The following is a 27,583-nucleotide window of genomic DNA, read 5'->3' on the forward strand; positions in this document are numbered from 1 at the left end:
CACTTTGTTTAAGGTCATGCTCCAGAGCCTTTGCAAACCAAAGTACTTAGTAGAAACTGCAGCAAAGCAGCCGAAGAGCTGCCATCCCAGCCACAAAGGCATCGGACCCCATGGTCCTACCTCGGAGACCTGCGAGAAAGAAAGGGGATGTAGCCTTGACATGGCTCGGGGTGTGGCGTCATCTGCCAACTCCTCTATGACTTCTGAAAGTCCTCGGTTTTCTTAGTAAAATGGAAATGAAAGGAACAGCTAGCTACCTCTGTAAGACTGAAGCGCATTGCCTGACAAGATTAAACATGGCACCCCTGAGAGTTTCCACAAGGTCCGGCAGCTCCCTGCAGGGAAAGGCCGTGTGTACCTGGTGCGCTGGAGACACAGAAGGGGCTAAGTAACTGTACATCTAGCAATGATTGATCACCAGGGCGGGGATGGGGGTCTGACAAGAGAATCGCACACTGAAATGACTCCCTGGGAAGTGAAGGGGACAGGCAAGGGGGTTCGCTTTCAGTGTTTGCCTGACTGAGGTACCATATTGAAAATGAAGCTCTAAACTCAATAAATGGTGAAGCCCAGGGGCCGTGTGCGTTGAAGAAATTAGACTGGGATTTAAGGGAAGTGGGTGTGAGTGGATCAGAGCTGTGAACGGGGAGTGTATAGCTGTCATCGTTCTGATTTGAGGAGCTAGAGCACGCCTAGCAGCCTTCCCCAGCGGATCTTCTGTTTTGCTTTCCCAAGAGACTCCATCAGCTAGACACATGTGCCATGGCGTGGTGTCCTGTTTCTTGGGGTGAATACCAGGTAAGAAATATTAATCTTTCTTCACTACATTTCCTTTGTGTGTGTGTGTGTGTGTGTGTGTGTGTGTGTTCCTTTTTTAAATCATTTTATTAGACATTCTATGTATTTACATTTTAAATGGTATCCCCTTACCCCCTCCCCCATCCCCCTTCTCCCAATCCCTTGCTTCCATGAAGATGCTCCCACTCCTAACCACCCACTCCCACTTCATTGCCCTGGCATTCCCCTACTCTGGGGAAATGAGCGTTCCCTGGACCAAAGGCCTCTCCTCCCACTGATGTCAGAATATACCATCCTCTTCAACATATGTGGCTGAAGCCATGGGTCCCTCCATGTGTACTCATTGGTTGGGAGCTCTGGGGGAGGGGGAGAGGGGAGGGTTGATATTGTTGTTCTTCCCATGGGGTTGCAGACCCTTTCAGCTCCTTCAGTCCTTTCTCTAGCTCCTCCATTGGGGTCCCAGTGCTCAGTCCAATGGTGAGCTGCAAGCATCCTCATCTGTATCAGCATGATGGCTCTGGCCGAGCCTCTGAGGAGGCATCCCCGTCAGTCTCCTGTCAGGAAGCACTATTTGACATCAGCAATAGTGACTGGGTTTGGTGGCTGCATATGGGATACATTTTCATACAATAAGCAGTAACAGGTATAGCTGAGCTGAAGCTACCTCTAACCAAGTTCCTTCTTAGGAGTGTCCTCTGTCTCATCTGGTCTAAGGCGATGTCACAGACATCCAGGAAGGCAGTCTACATGCTGAGTCCCTTGGTGCCATTGTCATGGTACCTGTGGCATGAAGAATGTCCAGATGGTCTCAGTGGTGAATTCCACTCTGAGACACAGAGCAGCAGATCATCACGTTAGCTTTATAGAAGGAGAACTAAGTTGAGACAAGTTCCCCAACTCCTTAAAGGTCACAGTTTATGGGAAAGCAGCTCTCTAATTTACAAGTTGGGAGACCTTGAGCAAGATTAAAACTTTTGGTGTCTCTGTGTTTTCATCTGTAAAATGGAGATAATAATACACTTGCCCCGTAGTGTGTATCACAACAGCTCACAAACAAGGAGCCTGGCAATTCCAAATGTGTAGCCTGTGTTAATTCACTGAGCCTCTCACATGTTCTCAAGAGTCCTATACTTCTTTGAAGATAAGGAATGGGAGGATTCTGTTCTACCCACATGATTCAAGTAGCAGAACGTGGATCTAGGATTCATTCTCATCACTACTGCACAGCCTTTTTGTGTGGACATCTGCTAACAGTAGCTACTAACACAAAAATAGTATAATTCCTGGGGTATTGAGCTCTCCTTAGTGCTGTGAATGTAGCTGGTGGTACGGTGCTCTCCTAACAGATGCAGGACTCTAGGTTCCATCCCCACCACTGCAAATAAATAATTCACAAGGATCCCTGGGGCCCCTGCTTTTCTTATGCTCTGACTACTACCCTTCTCAGACTGCTCCATCATTAAAATAATGTCGCAACTATATAAAAAGCAAAGAGAGGGGGCTAGGGGTTAGAATATTCCCTGTGGCATGGATCAGACACATTTAAGCATTAATTCATCGTTGCCCACGTAGATGTTCACTTCTATAGATGTTTGTTGATACTCATAGACCAATGGATTGTTATGCACATGTCTCTCCTTGGACTGTCAGCTAACAATGCCTGAAAATAATATACCCAAGAAGAAACAGCTTTCAGGTCTTGGCTTCTAATTCTGTTCTCCAGCAATAAGAGCCAAAGCTCATGATGAGTATGGCTGGTTCTGTACAGAGGACAGAGGTAACTGCATAAAACTGAGCTATTATGGTCTAGGAAGGATGGATAGATGAGTGTCCTTGCACAATAGTGGAAAGTGTTCAAGGCACCTGTGAGCTAAGCAAAAGTGTTCTGAGTGGTAGAAGCTGGGGAAATCTTAGTAACATGACCAATAGAAGGTACATTTCTGTGGGCTGATATTAATATAAATGAATAAATAGATAAAGAAATGGAAAAAGAGAAACAGTATCTTCCGGCCAGGAGAATTGTGAGTGACATATGTAGATACCGTAGTTCCAGGCTAGTGGAATGTAGCCTGTCACTCTTTAGCTATGACCTGTCTGGGACTTTCTTCCAGAGAGACATGATGGAAGAGAGAAGTCAGTACAGCATTAACAGTGGAGAAAACCGATAACAGCACTTCAAGTCAAGCAAGTGATGGTCAAGGTCAAGAACGCCTGTGGAGTGAGGGTGATAACCTGTGACCCTTATTACATGATGACAACGACCCCTCACCTCTACAACCTTTCACCTGAAACTCCACGGCCCCTGCTGGTGAGTGTTTTGTAATACACCCGTGTGATGGTCCTCAGAATGGTTAAAGCCACCAGAAGCAGGGGACATCTGAGAAATAGTCACTGGCAAGGAGAGGCTGAGGAGCTGAGCAGGCTGAACTAACTGACCTTCTGCACAGGGTCCTGGGATGGGGGAATGAGATGGGACCACGAGGGACTCTGAATAAACAGTATGCTGTAGTTAACAACCATGAATTTGTATTGTGCCAGATGTGAGCACAACAGAACTTGGTCCCAAGCACACAGAACCTTTTATACTGCATTTGCAATAATTCTAGAACTATGTAACTCTAAAATTGCTTGTTTAAAACATCTTTTTGTATGCCATTTCTTAAGACATATATAAGAACTATAGAGTCAGAAATTAGTGGAAGTAACTGATCTCTAAGAGTAAAGGAGAGAGTGGAAAAGCTCAATCAAATAACCAAGAGTTCAGTAGTTGGTTTTGTTACTTATTCAAAACATGATCATTTTAATAACTTGGTGGAGACTCAGTCCTGTCCACCTCCATTAAAAAAACACTGGTCGAGAATGAATAAAGATGTTCAAACAGCTGTGTGTGCTTATATTTAATAGACTCCCCCCATCTAATTCCGCTCACAAAATGCACATTTCAGCTAGCAGCTTTAGAACTAGGAGGAGACATGAAGTCCTTTTCAGAGACACTGATGGCAAAGTTACTTTCATAATGATGCTAAGATATTGATCTCTTCTTATTCTTAATCTCTCAGCATATTGTGGTGTTTCCAGAAACTGCAGAACATACAACATTATAATAAGTTAAGACAACACCTCCACGAACGACCACGGCTCTCTGTGAAGCCTTTTGCACATCACCACCTTCTTTTGGATCATACAGCTATTTTCATAACATACATTACTTATGCTAATACATAATCTTAAATGACTTGATATTTTTAAACTATCTTTTCATTTTTAACATGGTTAGTATCGATAAACATAGCATATATAAACAAAAATTCTTCAAGATACTTAGTAATTGTTGAGGGTAGCAAGTATGAGAGTCAAAATGATTGAAAAACTGGGCTCTAATTACAGTGGTCGGTTGTTTAGAGACCCCTTTAGAGCCTAAATAAAAGTAATAGCAAAAGGGCCAATCCCTGCCTTCCCTGCAGCGGGCTTGACCTGCCAGCCACGTGTGTTCATTTGACCTTTGAATCGGGGCGGAAATAGGGCCATGAGCAGCTCTGAGAAGACAGGAGTGGCAGAGGACTCCAACCCGAGGGGCAGAGGTTCCCAGGCCACCGTCTGCATCCCCTGGGAGTGGCATCTGTGGCACAGGCGGCAGCTTGTAGTCCTGTGTTTGGTAATGGTAGAGTCAACATCCGCAAACAGGACTTTTGGATACTGTTCATAGCCGTTCACCTCAATTGTGTCTCTCTTGACCGAATCCCCATCCCAGTACCCATCCGGGGGTGCTCAAGCACTGCATCTAAGGACCTGGACTGATTCTACAAACAACAGTAATCACCAGTCTTGATCTCTTTTATATCAATCAGTCTTTTTGCAAGTCTATAAGTAAGACTGAAAAACAAAACAAAACAAAAAAATGTTTAAGCGAATTAAAACATTTACATTCTCAAGAGCTGAAAAAAAAAAAGCTGGCATATTATTCAGCAGTAAACGTTTAAGCCAGGCTTTGGAACCAGGATCCAACTTTGATCCAGCAGAGAGAACAGTTTTCGGTTTTCATTGTGTTACTTGTCAGCTGTGCTGTTTCTATAAATGAGAGAGGCTCTGAGGAGAGCCGGTGATGCCGGGCCATGGGTGTAGTTTGTTAGAGACCATTTCAAGAGCCTCCAGGCTTCCTGGGCCAATCAAAACAGAGATGTCCTAACACGTTTGAAAAAAGTCTCTGTCATTTTACAGAGTGCTTATGAGAGCCATGAAAACCACACTAGATTTTAAATGCAGTGAACTACCCAGAAAGGATTCAAGACCTGGCTTCTATTAGGTTTCTTTCTGGTTACTATCTAATGTGTTATATACAATATAATACTACTGTTTGAACTGCTTGGGCCTGGAATGGTTCTGCCTTCTTTGATTGTGCAAATATATTTTAAAGTTTTCCTTTTTAATTCAAATTACCTTCCTGCTAGACATGAAGGGTGAGGAGAACGCGGCCTGTTTAAGTCCTTCGATGTTTCCGTCTCATCCTAACTCAGATTGCTGGGGATTTAAATTTAATTTTGACTGAACAGGGCATCCATCCTCTTTTATAAGCAGAAGGACTGCCTGAAACTGAAATACTACTGCAAACTAACACTTCTCTGAAGTCTTAAAATTATTCAGAGAAAGCACGGGGATCGAAGCGAACACTGCTTTCTTTTCACCTGGTACACTGTGATTATTGGGTTTGAGGTTGGGGGCCATCCCTGTGTTCTCAGAAGACAGCACACAACACAGCAGAGAGATAGAACAGGTTGACATGTTTAAAAGCAGGCTTTTATAGGGACCAGCGATAACCAGCTTCCTGCTAATTTAGGTTATGGGTGCTTCTCACTAAATGGGAGCGCTTTGTGGCTTCTTATCTCTTTGCACCTGAAGCTGCTAGGGCAAAGATCACTTGTCTCTACCTCTTCCTGTCTCTCACCCAGGATGTCTGCCTTTCTCCTCTGCTCGCTGAAGAACAGGAAACGGCAAAAAATAAGTAAATAATGATTTTTGGTTTGTTCTTATTACTTTTGTGAGCATTTTTCAGTTTAACCTAGGCAACATCATACACGTATTTTTCAGTGTTATATAAATGATCAGAATAGGCTTATTTGGTTAGTATTTAATTAGCTCATCCTTCTAGCCCTTGGGTTCTCAGTGCTATTAACTGGCCTCAAAGAAGGCTGTTCTATTAGCGTAAAAATAGGCAGTACCTCTGAGACATTTCCCATTACTTACTGACCTAGAAAAATCCTCATTGAGTAGCTGAGCCCTGAAAGGGTCTAACTGCTTCTAGGCCAGCCACATATGCGCTGAATGCAGCATAGAATATATTAGTATTAATAGCGCCTGGCATCTACTTCACATTTTAGAGTTACCATAGATTGAGCCTCTGATGGCAGGGCCTTGGCAGAGTCTCTAGGATGATTGCATCCTAACATCCCATTCCACAGATGAGGAAGAGAATGAGAAGTGGGCTGCCCATCAGAACTTAGGGTTCTGTCTCCAGATGAAGACCATAGGTCCTTTGGGGGGTACACCTAAGAGAGGGGCAGACAGAGGTAAAATGTCTGAGCAGCTTTCCTTTCCCTCTCATCCTTCCCTGAATCATACAGAGAAGTCGACACATCAGCCACAGGCAGAGAAGAAAAGAAAAAAACATAATTTGTCAGCAGCTGCAAGCAAAGGAAGAAGGTGTGGCTGGCTGGCTCCTGTAGAAGCAGAAGTCCTGAGCCTTGGCCCCTTACTGGTCACACATTCTCTACTAGTAAGGCCATACTTACTCCCCTCTCCTGTCCCAGATCACCTGAGAGTTCATGAGGGAGAATTTGGAAGGTCAAGAATGATCTACCTTTGCAACAGTCATATTAAGCATAAAAGAGAATTGTAAACCAGCAGCCAAGGTTAGAGGAATGTAGTTACAGCAAAAGAATCTACTTGTTCTTAAAAACTAGCATTTCTACAGTAATATTAAATTAAAAAAAAAACTTTTGTAATACAATTTAAAAAATGCTGTACTTTCTCACACAAGATATGCCATTTTATTGATTCTTGGAGCATAGATTTGAAGTAGCCTCAGATAGGGGAATTCAGGCCCACTAACCTGTCTGGACAAACAGAGCCAGAGCCAGTCAATGGAGACAGGTTTTTCACTTCAGGCTTCCAATCTCAACTCCTTCCCATTCTAGAGTATGCACTAAGTACAAGTTATGTGTTCTCACTTTTCCCTTCCCATTGTGTCCTATCTCCAAACTCATTACATAAAAGACTTGTATTATGGTGGTGAAGAGCTACTGAACTGGTTGTGTCAGGTCTAAAAGGGGCGGGCACGGGGGTGGGGTGAGGAAACAGCGCCGAGGAGCAGCATGGATGTTACTCTGTTCAGTCTTCATGAGAAGATGCTCCCTGGAAGAGACTCTGCCTTTCATGTGTGCTCTGTAATCATCGTGGATGTTTATGAGATGGCAATGATAGGGTGCTGCAGAAGCTTTCCCTCTGATCCTCCCCCTTCCATCCCCATCCCAAATGTTGCTCCTCTGAGAGGTGGTTTCTTTTTTCTTCTGTCCAGTGCTGCTCTCTTTTCTTTATAGCACTTTAAAAAAATCACAATTAGTGATCATATGAACAGTTCGTTATTGTCTGTCATCCTTGGGAGACTATAAACTCCCCGAAGGGAGTCCCAACGTAAGCATATGACTACTTTACTCAGCAGTTTCCCAAGCATTTATCATGCATGCTATTTGCATAAAATGGCAACTCAATAAATGTTCATTGGATGGATGGATGGATGGATGGATGGCAGATCACTTCTAGAAGTTCCCAAGGGGACCTGAGGAAGTAGGTAGATACATCATATAATCTAGAATAAGATGGATCACATTTTACATTAGAGTAAGTCAATCACTAATCCCTAAAATAGAAATGAGGTAGACAGTCTCTCAAAGGCAACATTCAGGAACTCTGAGATTGGTATGTTGGGACAGAGAGGGATAGAAAGTAGCTACAAAGTATTTGTCAAGCATGATGCACTGTAATACATATGCGCTGTCTTAATATAAAGAGCAAGATTGGAGAAAGGAATTACCCATATTTGACAAATAAAAATGTGAGACTTGGGTTGCTGAGGTTGCCTGAAGCTATATAACAAATGACGGACTTGGGGGAGATGATGGCTTAGCCTGGCTAATATGCTTAAAAGCCCAAGGTTGATCCCCAGAACCCAAATAAAAAAGCCAGTATAATAACATGAACTTATATCTCAGCACTTGGGAGGTATGTAATTCCAGTGCTTTGGGAAGCAAGCCAATCCCTGGGGCTTATTGGTCAACCAGCTGAGTCTACTTGGCAAGTTCCAGGTTAGTGAGTGATACTATCTCCAAAAAAGGTAGACAGCCCCGAGGAATATCATTCAACATCACCTTGTGGTCTCTACATATGTTTGCATGCACTCCATCACACACACACACACACACACACACACACGACAGCACTAGGATATAGATTTGTTATCAAAGGCCATGATTTTTAAAACTTCACTTTTAGATTATTCTTTCTTACACACGTAAAATATGTTCATATTTTAAGCATAGAATTGATAAAGTTTAAAGAAGTGTATCTGCAGCAGTAAATATTAGAAGAAGAAGAAGAAGAAGAAGAAGAAGAAGAAGAAGAAGAAGAAGAAGAAGAAGAAGAAGAAGAAGAAGAAGAAGAAGAAGAAGAAGAACCACTAACACTCCTTATGGCCAGCACCATAGAGCCAGAGCCACATGGCATCTGCAGGGTATTTTCATCTCAAATTGCCAAACATCTCCACTGACTTGCTAAGTTCCCAATTTCCATCCCAGTCTGTTGCCTTCCTGTGACTTGCTGTTACCAGCAGCGGCAGCCTTCTTGGCTCTCTGCCCTGGCAGTCTCTCTGCTGTGGACCCTGCTCACATTCCCAGAAATCATCCCCCTGTGGTTATCGTCACAATTCCCACTAGCCTGATAAAAAACAAAAAACAAAAAAAGAAACTCTAGAAACTTACAATTTATCAATCAGATTTATATCAGTAAATTCTCACTCCACAAAACAGACACACAATAAACTCAGAACCAATTGATATTGATATATCTGCCCACCTAGGTAAGACAATTTGTCATACAATAAGCCATCCCTCATAAGATACTTAAAGCTACCTGTGGCTATTTAAAGTCACATGGGGGTGGATCATCTTCTTCCTCCTCCCATCTTGGCTTCTTCTCCCTCCTCTCCTATCTCTCTCGTCTTTCCAAAACTCTCTCCCCATTTTTCAATGTCCAATCACAGGCCTTGCCTTATCTTGTGCCTGCCCTCACCTGCATATCAACTACATGTGTCTTTAATTATGAGAGCCTTGTATATTTCAAGTTACACTCTACTAGGCAGTAGAGACAACGCTCACTGTTCTCCACTCTTGCCCACTGCGGATGTCACAGTCCTCATTCCAGTAAGAAGTCCCTAGTTTTATAGACTTAAACCGTGGTGTCTTGGCAGGCATCACGAGTCCTCAGAATAGGCAAAACAACACATCTGTTTTTTTTAATAAAGCTATTGCAATTGACTCCGTGGTTTCTGGTTCAAAAAAACAAGGCTCTCACATCTGGCCATCTTCTAATGGTAGCATCAGAACCTCCAACAAAGGCTAGAACAGACTAACAGCAGGCTTCATCTTGTACATGGCTGGAATATGTCACCTAGGCAAGTGGATCCATTTAGATGTAAACAGACCAGAATGCTGAGGGAGGACTTCACTTCTGGTAAAGAGAGAAAGACATCAATCCTCCAGAAAAAAGATGGCCTTGTCAACAAAAGAGGTTAGAGGTTAGGTGAAGCAGAGGCTGCCTTATGCAGGAGGTGAGCTATTAGACCATCGCTGCTCAGGTGAGCTATTAGACCATCAATGCTCAGGTATACTTTTGAGCAATTATTCCATGCTAGCTGGGCAGGGTAAGTCATGCTTTACAGAATGAAGATGTTAGGACTTTTGGGTTTTAAATAACTGAATCCAAAACCAATTTTACTAAGAATCCAAAGCCAATTTTACTAAGCTAATTAATGAAGATTAATTTACTTGAAGAATAACTATTTCTTGTCAGAATTTTCCTATTCATTGTGTGTGTGTTAAAATATTTTCCTTTGTATGTAATAATCATAAGAGTTAGATGGTGAAATGCTCTTTTATCCACACATAAGGTCAAGATTTGTAACACTAGCTTATTCCCCTTTGGCCATTAGAAACTTTTCTCCCTTTTAAGGTATATATAATTAAGTATAGATTCTGCATAAACAAATACACACACATATATAATTCTACTGTACCGCAGAAGTACTTGCACCTCTGTCAACTGCTGCTTCATTCACTATAGGAAGGAATCAGAATCAACCCAGTTGTCACTTGTCAAATGAATGGATAATGAAAACTTGGGGTAGGCACTTGTGTATGGGAGTGTGTGTGTGTGTGTGTGTGTGTGTGTGTGTGTGTGTGTTAGTACTATTCATCTCTAAAGAAAAATAATCATTAAAATTTCAGGAAGCTGGATGGATTTAGAATGTATAATATTAAGTGAGGGCCCATAATTGAAGAAAGAAAAACTCACATTCTGTAGTTGCTTGTATGACAAATGTTAATTATTCCCCCTCCCGGCCCCAAATTGCTTACATCTGCATGTAGCTTCTGAGAACCTGATCCCAAGTGGTTCTGAATGGTAAATAAAGATGTCAACAGCCAATGGCTGGGGAGGACAGACAGAGGTGGGATTTTAGGATTCCTGGGCTAGAGACTGAGAGGAGAAGCAGGAAGATCTGCCATATCAGGAGAATGTGGAGGAGAGGCAATCCGCCATGCCTGAGAAGGGTGCAGGACAGAGAGGCGTAGCTGCCGTGGGAAGGAGCCGGGAGAGCCCAGCTCAGACTGGGTCCAGAGCAGCCAAGATAGAACACAGAATTAGTGAGTAATAACTCGGGATTATCGGCGGGAGGCAGATTAACTGCACGGAGGTTAGGTGGTGGCCCAGCTGTTTGAGTCATATTAAAATGTAAAGGCTGAGTGTGTGTCTTTCATTCAGGAACCTGTACCACTGAGGTGGGATTTATTAATATAAATATTTAATTCTACAGACGGTATCCCAACTATTTCGACAATGTTCTCCCTTACCTTGCCAAAGAAATATAACATATATTTTATAATCAAATATGAGTATGATGTATATCATGGAAGTAATATTATATATGTATTTAATATTATACATTTTATATATATACACATATATATCCAAGTGCACACATGAGTACAGCATGTAGAGAAGAAAACAAGAAAGGCTCACTGTTGAGGGTGGAGAAGGACTGAATGCAGGTAATGGAAATGAGCTATGAAAGAGGATATAAAATGAATTCTTCCTTTCGTTCTGATTCTGTCATGCTTTGTTTTTTTCCATTTTGGGTGGTAAATAAGTTCACAGAAATGTATTTGATCACGAAAGTGTGAAATCCAAAGTGACGCTCCAAGCTTGCACTCCCAGTGGCCACTCTCACTATATGGAAGATTTAAGTTCTATAGTCTTTGGGTCTGGTCAATTTCAGTGTGTGATTTTATTCTTACTTGCAATGATTTTTTTTTTAATTGGGAAGTTTTAAAATACATAGTGGTTTTGAAAGTAAAAAGTAGAATAATAAAAGTCATTCCAGGCACAGCACCATCAGAACTGGCTTGGAGCCTCTTGTGTTTCAAGAGTTAGGCTCTCTTGCTGAAGTGTTTTGCATTAATTGATAATTTATAATTCTCTTGCCTGCTTGGAGTTTTTTTTTCCTTTTCCCTTGAATCTCCACATAGCTCAAATTCTCTATATAAGTGACTTTGAATTCCTGGTTCTCCTGCTTCTATGTCCTGTCTGTCCAAATGACAGGCATGTGCTACTGTGACTGGTTTATGTCAGGGACTGAATCCAGGCCTTATGTAAGGAAAGCACTCTACCAACTGAGATATGTCCATCCTTGAGTCTATTGTGTATTTAAACAGAAAAGAAAAACAACAATAACAACAACAAAATAAACCCCAACTATTTACTTTTAATAAGAATATCAGGATTACTCTTTGTAGCATAATAGATTGCGTAGAGCAAAAGCAGTTTCCATAGCGGATACTCTGCTCTCACTGTACTCTTTGTGATGCTTGGGCTCAAAGGCAGGGAACCATGTCCAAATTATATTCATTTTCATAGTTGCTGTCAAATTATACTTAAGAACTGGCCTGTGGCCAGCTTGTGACAACCACCATTACACTGATTTTCTGGTTTTGTCACACGGTCTGGTGTTTGGTTTCAGACCCTGAGACAAGAGACTGAGGTGCATATTTTATGAACCAAAGCAGACCTGGCCTCCAGGTTCTCCCAGCATCCCTCAGTGCCTACCTGGCTTTTCCAACTGGAGACTGGGCTGCCCTTCCCCTTCCTACTGCACATGCTCTTTCTTCCTTCCTTCCTTCCTTCCTTCCTTCCTTCCTTTCTTTCTTTCTTTCTTTCTTTCTTTCTTTCTTTCTTTCTTTCTTTCTTTCTTTCTCTTCTGGTCTCCTCTCTCTTCCCTTCCCTTGGTGATGTCCCTGGCCTCCTTTCCTGGAGCCAGCGAACTCACTGAAGAGCACCTTCCCAATAAACCTGCACTCAATATAATCTAATCTGCCTTGGATTGGTTTATCAGTTTGCTTCACTTCTAATTTTTTTAACATGAATGAAGCTATTTATTCTCAATTTATTTTTAAGTGGTTTCATATTTATAGAAAAGTTGAGAAAGGAGTAGAGTTCCCACAGGACTCATACTCCCAAGCAAACATACACTAATACATTAATTATAACTCATAAAGCAACACTGATACATTATGAATTGAACTATATGCTTTCATTCAGATTTTGTTATATTTTTCCAGGGACCTATCCTGATTGCTGTGTTTTATTTATTTATGGTGTTTTTTAGCCTCCTCTTATCTAAGAAACCATTTCTCAGCTTCTTGATTTTGACGACCTGGATAGTTTTGGAGAGCACAGAGAAAGTATTTCTTCTTTAACCTCCTTACTGTTCTCGCTGAAGGGAAATCATTATGGGAGCCCACACTCGAGGCCGGTGTAAATTCTGTACGGATCTTTCTGCTTGGGGAATGGTTTGCTTCATTGGCTATTCAGCCATTGGTCAGTATGGAGTTATAGGTATTTATTTACTTGATAATTACTTGTTATAATTTTTAAAACTTCAGTTATATTTAATTCACTTTTCCCATTTTTACAAATCATGTGTTTTGACACATGTGACATGCATGTGAAGGTCAGAGGAAAACTGTGTACAGCCAGTTTTCCCCTTCCACCACGTGGATCTCAGATTTGGTGGCAACTGTCATTACCTGCTGAGCCATCTCACAGACTTCATATTCTAATAGTCTAACTCAGCTGTGCTGTTCCGACAGTTCCAGCTCTGCCTACTGGGCTCTTGAATTCTTCAGGCCTGGAGTGGCAATTTAAATCTGTTTTGCTTTATTTTTTTATTGGCTGGCCTCCTCTTCCTGGAATTGCCTGACCCTACAATTAGGATGGATCTTAGGAAGAAAGAGACAAATGAAACATTTTAGTTTCTTTTGGTAACTCAATCCATTTGGGTTTCCATAACAGAGTCTCACAGATGGTAGCTTATAAACAACAAAACTTGATTTCTTACAGTTCTATAAACTAGCAAGCCCAAATAAAGTTAGGCCAGCTTCATGACACACAAGGCTCTCTTTTAGCTATGTCCTTACCCTGAAGAAGTTAAGTAGTCTTCTGGGACATCTATTTTAATGGCATTCATAACTTAATCAAGTCTTTCAAGCCCTACTTCTGTCTGTCTGTTTGTCTGGCACTTTGTTGGGCTTCTCAGTGTTAGCCTGGCTGTCCTGAACTCATTCTATAACTAGGCTAGCCTCAAATGCAGAGATCCATTTGCCTCTACCTCCTGAGTCCTGGGTTTAAAGGCATGCACTTCTATGCCAAGTCCACAGTTGATTATGACTGTGACGTTAATAGCCTTTCTCCTCCAGCTGCCTACATAGCGCCTTCCAGTACTATGAAAGCTAAACAGCAGGTGGAAGATTCCAGCTCAGTTCCAGTTTGGTTTCTGTGTCCTGGAGCCAAAGAATCTTGTGTCTCTTGCATGAGTTCATTATAGTTTTGAGTCTTAAATTTATGCATTTAACTTGAAATGTCTGCAGAGACATGGCAGCAAGAAAGGGGCCTTAGGTGAGAGAACAAGGTCACCACAGGGTTAGGAATAGCAGAGAACTTGTGAAGGAAAGCAGAGGCAGGAATACTGAGGGTGAGGAAGTATTGAATGGGTGAAGATAGGGGCATGAGGAGAAGGCAGACAAGATGAACCCAAACCAAGGATACATGAAGAAGCTATTCGGAAACCTAGTATTTTTCAAAATAGATAATTAAAAATAAGAGTTTGCATGGAGGTGCCCTGCATGAGTGAATAGTTCTTCTCTGAGATGCCATGGTTTATAAATGAAAATCTCCATGCTGGGTATAAGAACCCTCCATATGTGCACCGACCAGGAAAGTCCCAGAGGCTCCCCAAACAACACAGGCTATTGCCATTGCCCCTGGCTATGCACCACAATTAGATGGTAAGACCACACTGCGTTTCTTTAGACTCGGTCTGCTTAATTTAAAATGTCATCCATTGGGTTTGGTCAAAGTCTCAAAACACTGACTTGAAAACTGAGACACACACACAAAAATGTCAGTAAGGAGAGGCAGGCCTTTATGGACTTAACCTCAGGATTTAACTTTGAGTGGGCACGAAAGGCTGGGGAGTAGGGGTTGACAATACTGTGACAGCACTGAAGATCACAGACTTGTGAGCCTGACACCAACCGAGATGTGAGTACTGTAAGTATGTTGTGTAGTGAGGTGGCACTCCACAGCACTTTTATAAAGTATGAAAAAGTGTACGCTGCTCCAGTGGTCCTCTGGAAGTCTCTGGCACTCCCTGTGTGTAAAGCCTGGCCTGAGCATCTTTGAGATCGTGTGAGGACCTTGTTTACGTCCAGCAGACAGAGTGAATGGGAAGCATCTCAGCAAGCATGGCTCTATCTGTTGTGTGACTCCAAACTTTTACTTGACTGACAAGAATAGCAGAAGGGAAGTTTCTATCAGAAAAGGTTAAGTAACTCATAGGTGGACGTTTAGGAATAAGGAAAAGAAAGGACGAAGAGAAAACCTTTATCCCTTCACATCGAGTGGGAAAACAAAACACCACGGCCAACCAACCAGCCAAACAAAGAGCTCCACAACAGTGTGACATATTTATTCCCTGGGGTGGCGGATGGTGGCTGTTATAAATAGTGGGTTTAAGCTTCACATGATGAAAGCAGCTGACTTGATCACGACAAACCCCCAGTGAAGCCCAAGGCTTCAACATGGAAGCACTACAACATGGAAGAAGCCAGTAGAAACCACTAGTCTTTTCGAGACAGCACAAAGTTAGAGTGGACTCTTCCGTTTTCACAGCTCGTGTGGATTTCCAATCTAGAATATCAACTAAAGAGTTTAACAGCAACTCAAGACTCACGTCATCTTGACAAGGACCCTAAGAACTTACACAAGCTGGTTCTCAGAAAGACCCCAGTAGAGAGATCATTGTCAAATGCAAACATCAGTGACTACTTGCCACTTTCACACTATGGAGCCTCCTCTTCCTTGTTACTAATGGATGACCAGTACACTGTATATTCACTTTTCTCCTTTCCTCAGCTTCTCCTCTTAACTGCTGTGTCCTGCTAGCATTTTCTTTCTTCAAGCAGTTCACTTATGTTGCTGATAAGTCAAACAGAAAGGGTTAACTTAGTAAATGGGGAGTGGGGTTCCAGACTCTTGACCTATGAAGGCAAATTAGACCTGTGGACATGGTGGGTTTGATCTACACAACAGATAAAAAATGGAAATATTGTACCAACATTTAGATTTCTGAGTTTCTCTCTATAAATCAATGGATTTTCAATGCCAGGATTTCATACAGACAGGGTCTGATGGAACACAATATTTTAAAGCCCCGCTAGTCTCTGTTGCTCATACTTAGATATTTTTCCCATCTGCTTTCCCCAGATGTGAATAATGACCCTCACATTAAATTGATATGAGTAATAGTAGTGGATGTAATGTTCATATGATTATGAATTAAAGATTCAATATGTCATATGAGTTAAATTACTAAGACTTGCATTAATTCATTCCTGTAATGCCCATTGATGTACCATTGGGAATCAGATATCCTTGTAAAGGTAAACAAAGTAGATTCCTGATTACAAATACAATGAAAGGGGAAATTAACACACCTGCAGAGCTGTATACTAATCCCAAGCATTTCATCTTATTTATGTTTCCAAATTTATTCTTCCCCCAAACTATAACAGAAAAGTCATAATTCATTTTTTAAAAGATTTATTTTTGATTAAGTGATTTCATGATGTAACATGGTTTTAAACAAAAATAGAGATCAGTATGAAAATAAAATAAATTGTACACATTAAAATATCTTCCCATCAAAGCATTTCATAATCATAAAAAATACAACACAAGAGTTGGAGGCTCGGGTGAGAATAAGAATGCAGACTTCCCAGAAAATGAATAACTGGTCCATAACCCAGTCCTAAGTGTGTGTAACACCACTCGTGAAGTACTTCTAGGATGCCTATCACCAACGTATGTTATGTGCCTTAAAAAATGTAAATGTGTGGTAAAATGAGGCCTGTATAATCTTAAGTCTAATAGCAAATACCTCCCATTATTTTTGTCTACTAAAAGTTACACTGAATAAATACAAAGCTTGAATCAACTCAACAAAATCGGAAGTATACCTGTTAACTGTGATCTATGGTACAGTGGATGTAATGGGGGGGGGCGCTGGTGAAGAGTTGATGTAATGTGTGGGCGGGGCTGGTGAAGAGTTGATGTAATGTGTGGGCGGGGCTGGTGAAGAGTTGATGTAATGTGTGGGCGGGGCTGGTGAAGAGTTGATGTAATGTGGGGGGGCTGATGAAGAGAAGTGGAAAGGCTTAAAAATGCATCACCTGTACTCTACTGAAATCTTAGAAATAAAATGGTTTTTTACAGAGCCTTAATATTAAAAAGTAAGCATTATTATAAAATTAGATTAATACTTCAGTAAGAGGCAAGAGAGATGCATGTGTTTTTCTTCTATTTTTTTTTTTTTTTTTTTTGGAATGCCTGCATCCCTATTATAAAAACATAATCTTATGCACTTTCTGATGTGCTAAAAGCCCCTGTATCTTACTTACGATATCACATAAAGAAAAATAAGTTGTAATCACATCTTTTAGGGCATTAGGTTCCTAAAGAACATTCTGTTCTGTGTATTCTCTGGTTCACCCTTCCAAGGTGTTTCTTGAACATTACACATCCCTTTTTACAGAAGGTGATAATTACCAGAATTTACTGATGCTTTCTTACACCAGTAATAGCTGATTCAGTTTGAATCATACATCATACCTACCAACACTCCTCAAGGTTGCAATATCTTAAAAGAATATTGGATATGAAGATATCACCTGCCCAAGGTCACTAGACATAAAACTCAGATACAGCTAAAGCCCTCCTCTTCTGTTGAGTTGTTTGATCATGAAATGAGACTAAAGTACCTTGAAGACCGAAATCTAAGCAAACATGTCTGCTGTCTTGTTTAACTTCTTCAATATGAAACCCTTGCTAGGCCTCCTTTTGCAATTTAGTAAACTCACACTTAGGATTTTTGCTTTCCAGATCAAGTAGGATTGTTTAAATCAGCATTCGATGGTGTGAGCATGTCTCCAAAGCTATGCTGATGTCAACTATGAAAGCAAATTGAGCAGGGTGAAAATAAGATTACGTTTTATTTCACAGATAGTGTCTGATAGTGACAACAATAACTTTCAACTTTTTAAAAAAAAACTATAATAACTTAATGCAAATTATTGGGCTTCCTGATTGAGCTATGGCTATCCTTAATACTCTGGGACTAAATGACATTTTGTTAAACAGGAAATACTAACCAACTGAAGTCATACAACAAGGGTATTTCCCACCAGGTCGATGGCCAGTCAACGCCTTCACTAAACACAAACACATTGTTCTCAAAACTCAGAAACCAAAATGGAACAGGCTCCTTCTCCCACCGGCAAGGTCCAAGTCTGGTGATGTTTGTACCATTGTTTCATTGTCCCCTTAGCTCCTCTGCGACTGTAAAAGTGCCTTCACTGCTAAGCCAGATTGCTCCTACAGGGCAGAAGGCGATCATTGTATCCACAAGGCCAGTTCCTTGGGATGCAGTTGCTACTCCTGAATCTTGACAGTAGTTGGCATCACATTACCAAGATGGTACAATTTCCAGGCATCCACTTTTGTACTTTTTATTTCTAATTACCCCTGTAATGGTAACAGTTGACCGTAAGTGACAGCTCAGAAACCTTTAATGTCTCTGGCATTCCCTTGCTTCTGCACGAGACAAATTACCTGGAAATCCAACAGAACTACAAAGCAAACATCTCCCGGCAATGGGGATATGTTTCCAAGGGGCATTCCCATTAATATAAAGCCAGGTCATGTGGAAGTAGGGTAGCTGATTCAGGATACCACTCCTCAGCTGCTGGCCTGAATCTCACTGAACCTGGGAGGTTGGGCCGAATTCTTCAATTGCATGTTGCTTCTTATGTGCAGTTAACGATGCCTTTTAATGATAAAATGGCCTCATTTCCCACCCCTGGAATTTCCTGAATGAAGTTCAAGTGAATAAAATTCTAGACTCTTCATTATAAGATGTATGCCCTGTTAGAAGTAGCTGTGTGCAAAAAAAAAAAAAAAAAAAAAAAAAAAAAAAAAAAAAGGATATAAAGGTCATTTAACAAATCTTAGGAAGACAAAGAAAAACAGAAGCTGCTGTGGTCCCTCGACATCATGGGGGTTCAGCTTTCCAGGCCTCTGAAGACTTGGAGCTATCAAAAAGTAATAATGGAAGCCAGGCCGCTGGTTGGTGTCTTTTTCATACTCTTGCTTCTACATAATCCCCAAGGGGGCCAAATTCCTGTGCTGTGCAAATCCACAATTAGATTTGTCTTAAATTCCTCCCACAGGCAGCAAACGGAAACAATGCATCTGCGAGAAGCCTTTCCCACGAATGTGCTCCTTTCTCCGTGCCCTCTGCAGGAGTGTCACATTTGAAGGGTGCTTAATAAAGTAAGAATTTGGGAAACCGGCACATTGGAAAGCTGAGTATATCGACACGATTATTAGTCTCTATATTTCCTGAGACTAAAGAGGATCTTGACGACAGAGCATGAATCATCTCACCAGCTACTCATGAAATCAGCCTGAGCCCAGGGAGGACTTGATACTTCTCCCCAGAGGAGCACCGTGAAACTCCTCAGCAATAAGCACTCGGTCTCCATGTCTCCCACCTTTGTAGGCACTGTCCTCGAGGTAGTGGCGAATAGATTTCAGTCATCATTCTTTTTTAAGACTGGAGTCTAATTTAATGGGAGTGTCTGGAAGTGCTATCCTTTCATTTCACAAGCTGCACCCCCTCTCTAGTTCAACGGTGGCTTTTGCATCTACTTAGTACAGAAAGGCCGTTAAATTATAAATACTACATAGACTAGAAAACTACGACTTCCATTCATTCTGTGCACAAGGAAAATGCTGTGATCCCATATGTGGCTCGGGCTCAGGAACTGTGACATTTCGCACTGAAAATGGAATGCAGGTTGTAGCATAGAGACTGAAGGAAGTCTCCAGACTTCATTTAGGCATTTCTCTGATAGTTTGAAAATCCTAGTGTTGCTCCTTCACAGCTCAAACCCCGTCTGCATGCTTTAAACACTTATTGTATGAATGCATTTTGGGTCTTGAGACTTACCAGCATTGATATTCTATGACACTCCTGTGGTTGTCAGCAGAAATAGCACATAAATGGTGATTTCTTTTAGCCACACAGTTTTGTATACATGAGGCTGTAGCCAAGCCTTGGGGATGAATAGGCTATACTCTCTTCCTTCATTAACTGTTGACCTTTTATTTAAAATGCTTTTGGGATCTAGATGTCCCCTCTAGTAGACCGTGAGCATCTTTCTGAAGGCCAGATTCAGAATAGCACCACCGACAAATGTAATGACTGGGAGGGGAGAATGCCAACAGTATGCCTGTGCTCTGGAAGATGGTGCACACATGGTGCATCAAAACTGTCTTTTATACTGTGAGTAGCATCGTGTATAAATCTCTTACCCGAAACCAAAGAGCCAAGCTATCAAGGTTCACAGTCGAGGAAAGCATATTTATGAATATTTCTAATTGTAGAGTATAGTAACGTCTAATTTATTCTGTGGATGTGTTATTTAACTTTTATAGAGATGTTATTGTCTGTTTCTTGCTTTACCCATGAAGAATAATGGGTTATCACGGTTTTAAAATATGCTAGCTACAACTTTGCTAACCCCCAATTATCAGTACCAACTAGGACTAAGTGCTAGCACTTTAAGAGTGTTTGGATACGTCTAAAACTGTTATTTGAGAAGTTGGCTGCCTCAGCATCAACAGCAAATAGTGTTTATTAGAAATAGTTAAATAGGTACATTTTATTTGAAATTTCTTTTGCCTAGTAATAGGGCATATGGTGGCAAAGTCTCAAACCAAATGAGCATTAATGTGGCCTATACATGTATTTTTGAAAGAAAGGCAGCTTTCTCTTAACAAGCCCCTGTGAAAACTCTTAGGGAATTCTCTGACACAGCAAAATGTGATTTTAAAAATACATTAGCATGCTCTGTGTTTCCTTATGATGAAAAAAATAGAAACGAGCAAAAGCAGTTTGCAAAAATTAAATATATACTTGTATTCATGACAAATAAGTACAAACTAATAATTCCAGTCAAAAATTTTTAGTCATCCTTTTTTTCTGGCCCAATTATGGTATACAAATAAATATTCCATATATATTTTCCAGCTTTCTATAATTTGTTTTCTCCTGGAACATTTCCCCACACCTGGACTTATCTTTAACACAGTAACACAGTATAACTGTCATTCCTCTTGAGGGTCGGAACCATAAGCAGGGCTTCACTAACAGGAGAGCAACTATTCTTACAAAACAATGAGGAGTGTGCATGTGACCCGTATAAAATGTAAAGTTGCCCACATCCCACAATAGGACGTCCATGAACCTACAAACAAGATTCTCAGAGCAACGTTCAGGCCACGCCTGTAACCCCTCAGGCTGGCAAACTAAATGTTAAGCCAATGGTTTTACCCACCTGAATTCCAGGTCACTGTACTGTGTGTCTGATGAGTTATGGTCACAAGTCAAAGAACAAACAACAGTGTGGAACAGTCCCCAAAGCAATCAAAATGAAGGAAATCCTTTCACCAAATTAAGAAGACCTGTTGTGATGACATGCAGTTTCTGAGAGACCATACAAAACTTTTTTTCTTGATATTAATAAGAAAATTATGCATCAGTGAAAATGCAGGCTTAGAAATATAGTACTGAGGGTTTCAATTTATGTATCTTCGTTGATGAGGGGAAGTGGAACTCTTGCTACAAAAGAGAGCTGATCTCTCCAGTGTAGCTGAGGCTCCCTAACCCAAGCTGTGTCTAATGAAGCAGTACAAAGAAGCAATGGGGGAGATACGAAATATCTGTAACAAATGCCATCCTGTGGAGTAGGAGATGGATGGAGGAGAGTCTGATGCATTTTAAATAAATGCACATCACACTATCACTTATAGTGAGTCTTACAAAATTATTACTCAGATGCACAGTCCTTGCAGTGGTTGGCATGGCAACTGTGAAGGAAGTCTGGTTTCAAAGCTACTTCTATTGTAGTCGTCAACTGATGGAGCTGCTGTAGTCATACTGACATGTCCCTTTGCCTTTGGTACGTTCAGTGCAAAATATTTGGGGGATTTTTTTTAAACCTTTATAAAAATAAAAGGCCCTTTAGTTCCCTTGAACGTGCTAAAAGGGTACATACTAGCAAGATGCCCGAGTAAGCATGGAACATGAAGATGGAGAGGTGGTACATACAACATGGTAGGTAGGCTCTTATATACATCTTAAAGAACAGAAATATAATGAACCCATAAAAAATAAACAGAACTCACTGTGTACGTTTTCCTGATATGCTGTGATTAATTGCTAGATTTTTTAAATTGTTTTCATGCATTATAAAGCATAAAATCTGTCATTAGTAATTCATTGAATAAGTTTGTCTTCAGCCATAATTACACACATACCACTTGCATATACATTGTCACAGACCACCTTATCGCAAATCTTTAAAGTTATCGCATACTGACTTGGTTTCATTTTTCACACTTGTCCTGTGAAGGCTGAAACCTTTAGTGCACACCATGCAGGCACTCATAAGCAAGAAATAAATATTCTGCTATAACATAGGGCTTAAAAATGTACTTTCAGGAAATATATTTTTAATGGTATTTTTTTCACTTGCGATAATTTAGAGATTGGGTTAGTGCTGCCCGTTTGGCTTGAAGTGTATTTCCGGGAGAGTTTCACGATTCTCCTGAGTCCCTAAAAGTCACCATAGAGCTGATTATGTGCAGGTTTGTCTTTTTCTTGGAACATGGGAACAAATGGGAAAGGTTTGGCAGTCAAGAACTGTTGATTGAAAGACTGTTGGGTTGTTCCATGGGCACCAAGCTCACCCCAATCCTTCCAAAAGAACTCACAACCAGTCTTCAAACATAGGAGCATGTGTTCCCAGAGAGCAGCGCTCAGTTTGTTGTCATGGAAGCCGAGGCTTGAGACTACCAATGCTGTGTCACTCTTTGGGAGGCCGGCTTCTGGAACTGCCGGTCCACGAAGTGCTGAGCATCATGCTTCCGGGTCACTCGAGTCCAAAGGTACTGGTCTCTTCAACTGCCGTCAGGAGTTTTTCATAAAGCATAGAAAAGGAAGGGTATGGAGGAAGATCCAGGCGGTTAAAACACGTGTGGGCTCTGCAAACACAAGAAACAGGCACAGTTTAGCAGAGGGGCTGAGCAAAGTCCTGAGCAAACGCTCCTGTGACCCAGTCCCCAGCTAACTGTGATTGGTTAGTAAAGATGCCAATCAACAGCTGGGCGGAAAAGACGAACGTAGGGTGGGGTTGAGGTTTTGAGGGCTTGGGTCAGAGAGGATCATGGGGAGGGTAGGAAGAAGGAATAACTGTTATGGAAGAAAAACATGCAGGAGGGAGAATGAGAGCCGCCATGGGCTAAGGGCCAAGAGAATGTGGCCCAGAGGGCTGGCCAGTTGGGTTAAGAGCAGCCCAGACGGAGCATAGTAAATAGTGATGACTTGGGGTTCTTGATAGGAAGATTCTAACAGCACGGAGGGTGGGCAGCTGCCCAGCTGTTGTGTTGCCTAAGGCGTATTAAAGATACAAAGGCTGTGTGTGTCTTCATCCAGAAACATAAATGGCCTAAGGCAGGGAAGAAGCCCCGGATCAGGATTTCAATATCCCTTACTATACAGAGTTGAAACTTTCTTCGGAGAGTAGGACCCGTAAAATATTTTCTTTATGTGCTATCCTTTAGAAGACATATTTCATGTATAGTGTTTCTTGCTGAGTTGTATGAGCATGAAAAAGCCAAATTCAGTCGTTTTTCTTCCTTTCTATTCAAAAAACAAGGATGAAGACTTTGCTTCCCTTTCAGCACTGTCTGTTGCCTAGATGTCCCTTGGATAGTGTATGGCTCGGTGTTTTTGCGTTTTCTTGGGCAGGGATGAGCACCAACTGTGGGTGAATACCAGACTGTGGCTCAGAGTTTGGGGAAAGTCCCTGGGTAGACTTGTCTATGGGCGTCTGCAGATATTGTGACTGCTTTGAATTCCGTGTTATTGCCTGCCTTCTGCCTGATCACAGCATGGGAAAAGATGCCCGTTTAATCACAGTTATATGCGGCACTCTTTTTTTTAGAAATACCTGCTCTTTCGCCAAGACTGGGGGAGGGGCAGTGTTTTCCTGTTATTTGCACCTGACTCACAATAAAGAAATAGTCTCTGAATAGTACAACTTATCAGGGGGCAGATCTGCACTTTTGACACAGGATAGGAAGCGCCCTATCCTGAATTCACAACAGCTTGTTTGCTGGAGCTAAATAGTTTATACTCGATTAAAAAAAAGAGAGAGAGAGCCTGAAGTAATGTGTAATTTGAGGAGCCATGATTATTAGTAACGTTCAAATGTGTGCTGTTACCAGTTGTTCCTGACTTGTGAGGTAAATATTACTACCGTTCCTATAAGGAATACAGAATAGGAGGATGAAACCTCGGTGTTCTTCCAACCACACCAGCTGTGGGATCTGGAGTGTCTTATTAGAATCATGAGAGTCTGTTTCTCCAATTTGTTTTCATAGTTTTTGTTATTTCTAGGAATGCCACATTCAAACCCTTTTAAAGATAAAATTTAGTGATTGGTAAAATTCGGTTGTAGAAGTTAAATCCATCTAAGTGGCTGAAATATTCATTCCTTATCCAATGATTGAAGAATGTTTAATTAAATTAAGCTGATCCATCGTCACCTCCTTACTACTTCTGCTGTTTTCCCCCAATTTCTTGTTTTTAATATAGAAAACTCAACACTGGCTGAATTAGGCTGAATAAAGAATTTTTATGCTCTCTCTAGAAAACCGAAACTCAAATTTCTTACCTGTAGAGGGGAGTTAATATAGTAAGATAATTTATCTCAGAGGGTGAAATAGCAGAAACACGTTTCACAGAATGGCTGGCACGTAGTGTTTGACTAAATTAATAGGTACATTGTTAGGTACATTTCCTCGTCATCAAGAGGACTCTGTCCTGATTGCCTCCAATCAATGGCCCAACGGTGACAATGGCCATGAAGAACCGGACATAAGGAGATGTAGAGCAGGTGTGTGCTCACATGACTTATCAGAACACAGAATGTGAGGGCTCTGTTAACACTGAAGAAGCTTGCCTCAGGTTTCCCACTCCTGCAACCTCAAACTACAGGACATACTGGTGGGAATCACCTCAGCAATCTTTGAAAGCAAACTCTAAAAAAACTAAACCAAAACCAAAACCAATCAACAAACAACCCGCCCCCCAAAATCCCCAAACATCCTAGAATAATTCCTCTGATAGCTCCTTATAATGGTGTCCAGACTGGAAACCCAAGGCAAAAAAAAAAAAAAAGTTTTAATAACATACTACTGGGTCCTAGAAATGCCATAAAATCTAACTGATCTGAAATTCTAAAAAAAAAAACAAACAAACAAAAAAAAAAAACAAAAAAAAAAAACCTGAAAATACGAAAGAAGTGGTTTCATTTTTGTTCTAGGGATGGGAGGGATTCATATGGAACTGAAATATGTATGCTTTGAGTAGAGTAACATCCCTGGCTTTCTGTGACAGGCAGGGACAATTCCTTATCCCATTTGACTGAAAGATGGTAGCTTAATTTTTTTTTATTTGTTTTGTCTACTGACTCTCAGTTTTCACTGTGTGGTGATCCCAACCTTTACCTGCCTTTCCTTTTTAATGCTTTCTCTGTGGTAAAATTCACCCTCGTAGCTGCTCTCAAGTGCCCAGTTTTGTGGCATTAAGTGCAGTTTCTCTTGACCATCACCTTGTAAGGATCTAGAATTACTTAGGAGACAGCCTTGGGCGTGGTTGTCAGGGGTTGTGCAGATTAAACGAGCCTCTGCACCGGTCTACCAGGGGTTGTCTACAGGATTAACTGAAGTACTAAGGCCCACACTAACTAGGGGAGGAGCCATCCTAAAGTCCTGCTGGGCTTAAGTGAGGTGAGCGCTGGTTTTCACTGCTCCCGGACTGTGGACACAGTATGATCGATCAGGCACCTTAAGCTCTTGCAACCATTACAGAGATGCCCCTTGAACTGTGAGGTAAGGTCAGCTCTCCCTTCCTTAAGTTGCTTTGTCGAGGCATTTTAGAACAGCAGCAGGAACAGGAACTAAACACGGGACGGATGTGCAAGCAGCAGGTTCATCTAACTCTGGAACATTTACATATGGCAGCTGAAACTGCCCTCCATCGAACGGGAAAAATATCTTGTTTGTCCTCCCCCGGTGCCCCTGGAACTCACTGTTCTATCATGATTTTTACACTTCTGTGTACTTTAAGTGGAATCTTCAGATATCTGTACATTCGTGTCTGGATGATTTCAATTTAGAAGGTTCACATTGTAACCATGGCTCAGAATCCTTCCTTCTTAAAGCTGAATATTTCCACTGAGTATATCTGCCATGGCTGGTTGATTTCTTCATCTGTTGTTCCCACCTGTGACAATTCTGAATACTGTTGCAGTGAACACAGACACATACACATCTGTCTGAACCACTGTTTTTAGTCTCTGGGCTAGTGATCCGGACGTAGGATTGTGGGAACGTGGTATATTTAATATTTTAAGAAGCCACCACGGTTTCCCATAATGGTACCATATTTCCCATCCATATCAGCAGCACGCAGGAGAGTTCTAATCGCTTGAGGTCTTCACCAACACTCATTTTCTAAATCTCCTTTATTTTCTTAGTTAGGGTTTCTAAAGCTAAAATGAAACTGCATGACCAAAGCAACTTAGGGATGGGGGGAGGGGTACTTAACTTACAAGGCTATATCACTGTTAATCACTGGAGAAAGCCAGGACAGGAACTCAAACAGACCAGGAACCTGGAGGTAGGAGCTGATGCAGAGGCCTGGCTTGCTTACTGTGATTTGTTCAGCCTGCTTTCTTACAGAACCTAGGACCACCAGCCCAGGAATGGCTCCACCCACCATGAGCGGGCCCTCTCCCATCAATCACTAATTAAGAAAATGCCTTACAGACTTGCCTGCAGCCTGATCTTATGGAGACCTTTTCTTAATTGAGGTTCCCTGGTTTCAGATGACTTTCTCTTGTGTCACGTTGACAATAAAACTAGCCAACATACTTATAACCCTTTAAAATTTTAGAGTAGCCATCCCAATGGATATGAAATCTGTTTGCTTTCTGAAGCACTAGCATTTGTATCAATATGACATAAGTGTGGATTCTCCAGCGAGATTTGAATAAGCAAATTGCTAGGTGTCCCACAGCCTAAGGGAATGAATGTCACAACAACCTAAGGAGCTTAGAAACACACCCTTCCTTGGTTGAAGCTTCAGATGCAAAAGAACTCCAGGAGATTTCTGATTTCAGTCTTGCTAGGCTAAATAGACAATTTCACTGCACCAGGCCTGGACCCTTGCACTGAGAACTCGGAAGCCAAGAAGTGGTCATTGTGTTAAACTACTAAGTTTGGGTGGGCCGTTTGTTTATTTGTTTTTGTTTATTCAGCAACCAGAAACTAGTAACAAGTGTATGGTCACCAAACTTAACAAGGAAAGGTGTAAGATGTAATGATACTTTAATATGATACAATCATGAATCAAGGCCCAAAGCCGAAGCAAGGCAGAAGACAGGAAATATGCATGTCTCATTCCGTTCCTGTAGTATCTTTAGTACTGTATCTTATCTAGGAATTTCCCCCAACAGTTCTCAACACAACTGGAAGAACTAAACAATTGTGTGTGGGGGCGGGGGACTGAGGAGATAAGAGACAAAGAGATGGACACACACACACACACACACACACACACACACACACACACACACACACACGGGGAGGAGGAGCTTGTCACATATAATGTAGCTCAGGCTGGCCCTAAACTCAAAGCAAACCTCCTATCTTA

The 27,583-nt window shown here is 41.4% G+C and overlaps 1 protein-coding gene across 1 annotated transcript in view; it reads right to left on the minus strand.

The window, feature by feature from the left end:
• Nucleotides 1-20,741: 20,741 nt before the first annotated feature.
• Nucleotides 20,742-27,583, minus strand: part of HECW2 (HECT, C2 and WW domain containing E3 ubiquitin protein ligase 2) — a gene marked incomplete at its 5' end in the record, with an annotated part of 178,152 nt that continues 171,310 nt past the window's right edge. The window contains one exon of the mRNA XM_080933317.1: nucleotides 20,742-22,845. Coding sequence (XP_080789443.1) covers nucleotides 22,734-22,845 — 112 coding nt within the window. The 3' untranslated portion in view covers nucleotides 20,742-22,733. The remainder of the gene's footprint in view (nucleotides 22,846-27,583) is intronic.

The sequence above is a fragment of the Micromys minutus genome (assembly GCF_963924665.1).
Source record: "Micromys minutus genome assembly, chromosome: 19".
Lineage (NCBI taxonomy): Eukaryota > Metazoa > Chordata > Mammalia > Rodentia > Muridae > Micromys > Micromys minutus.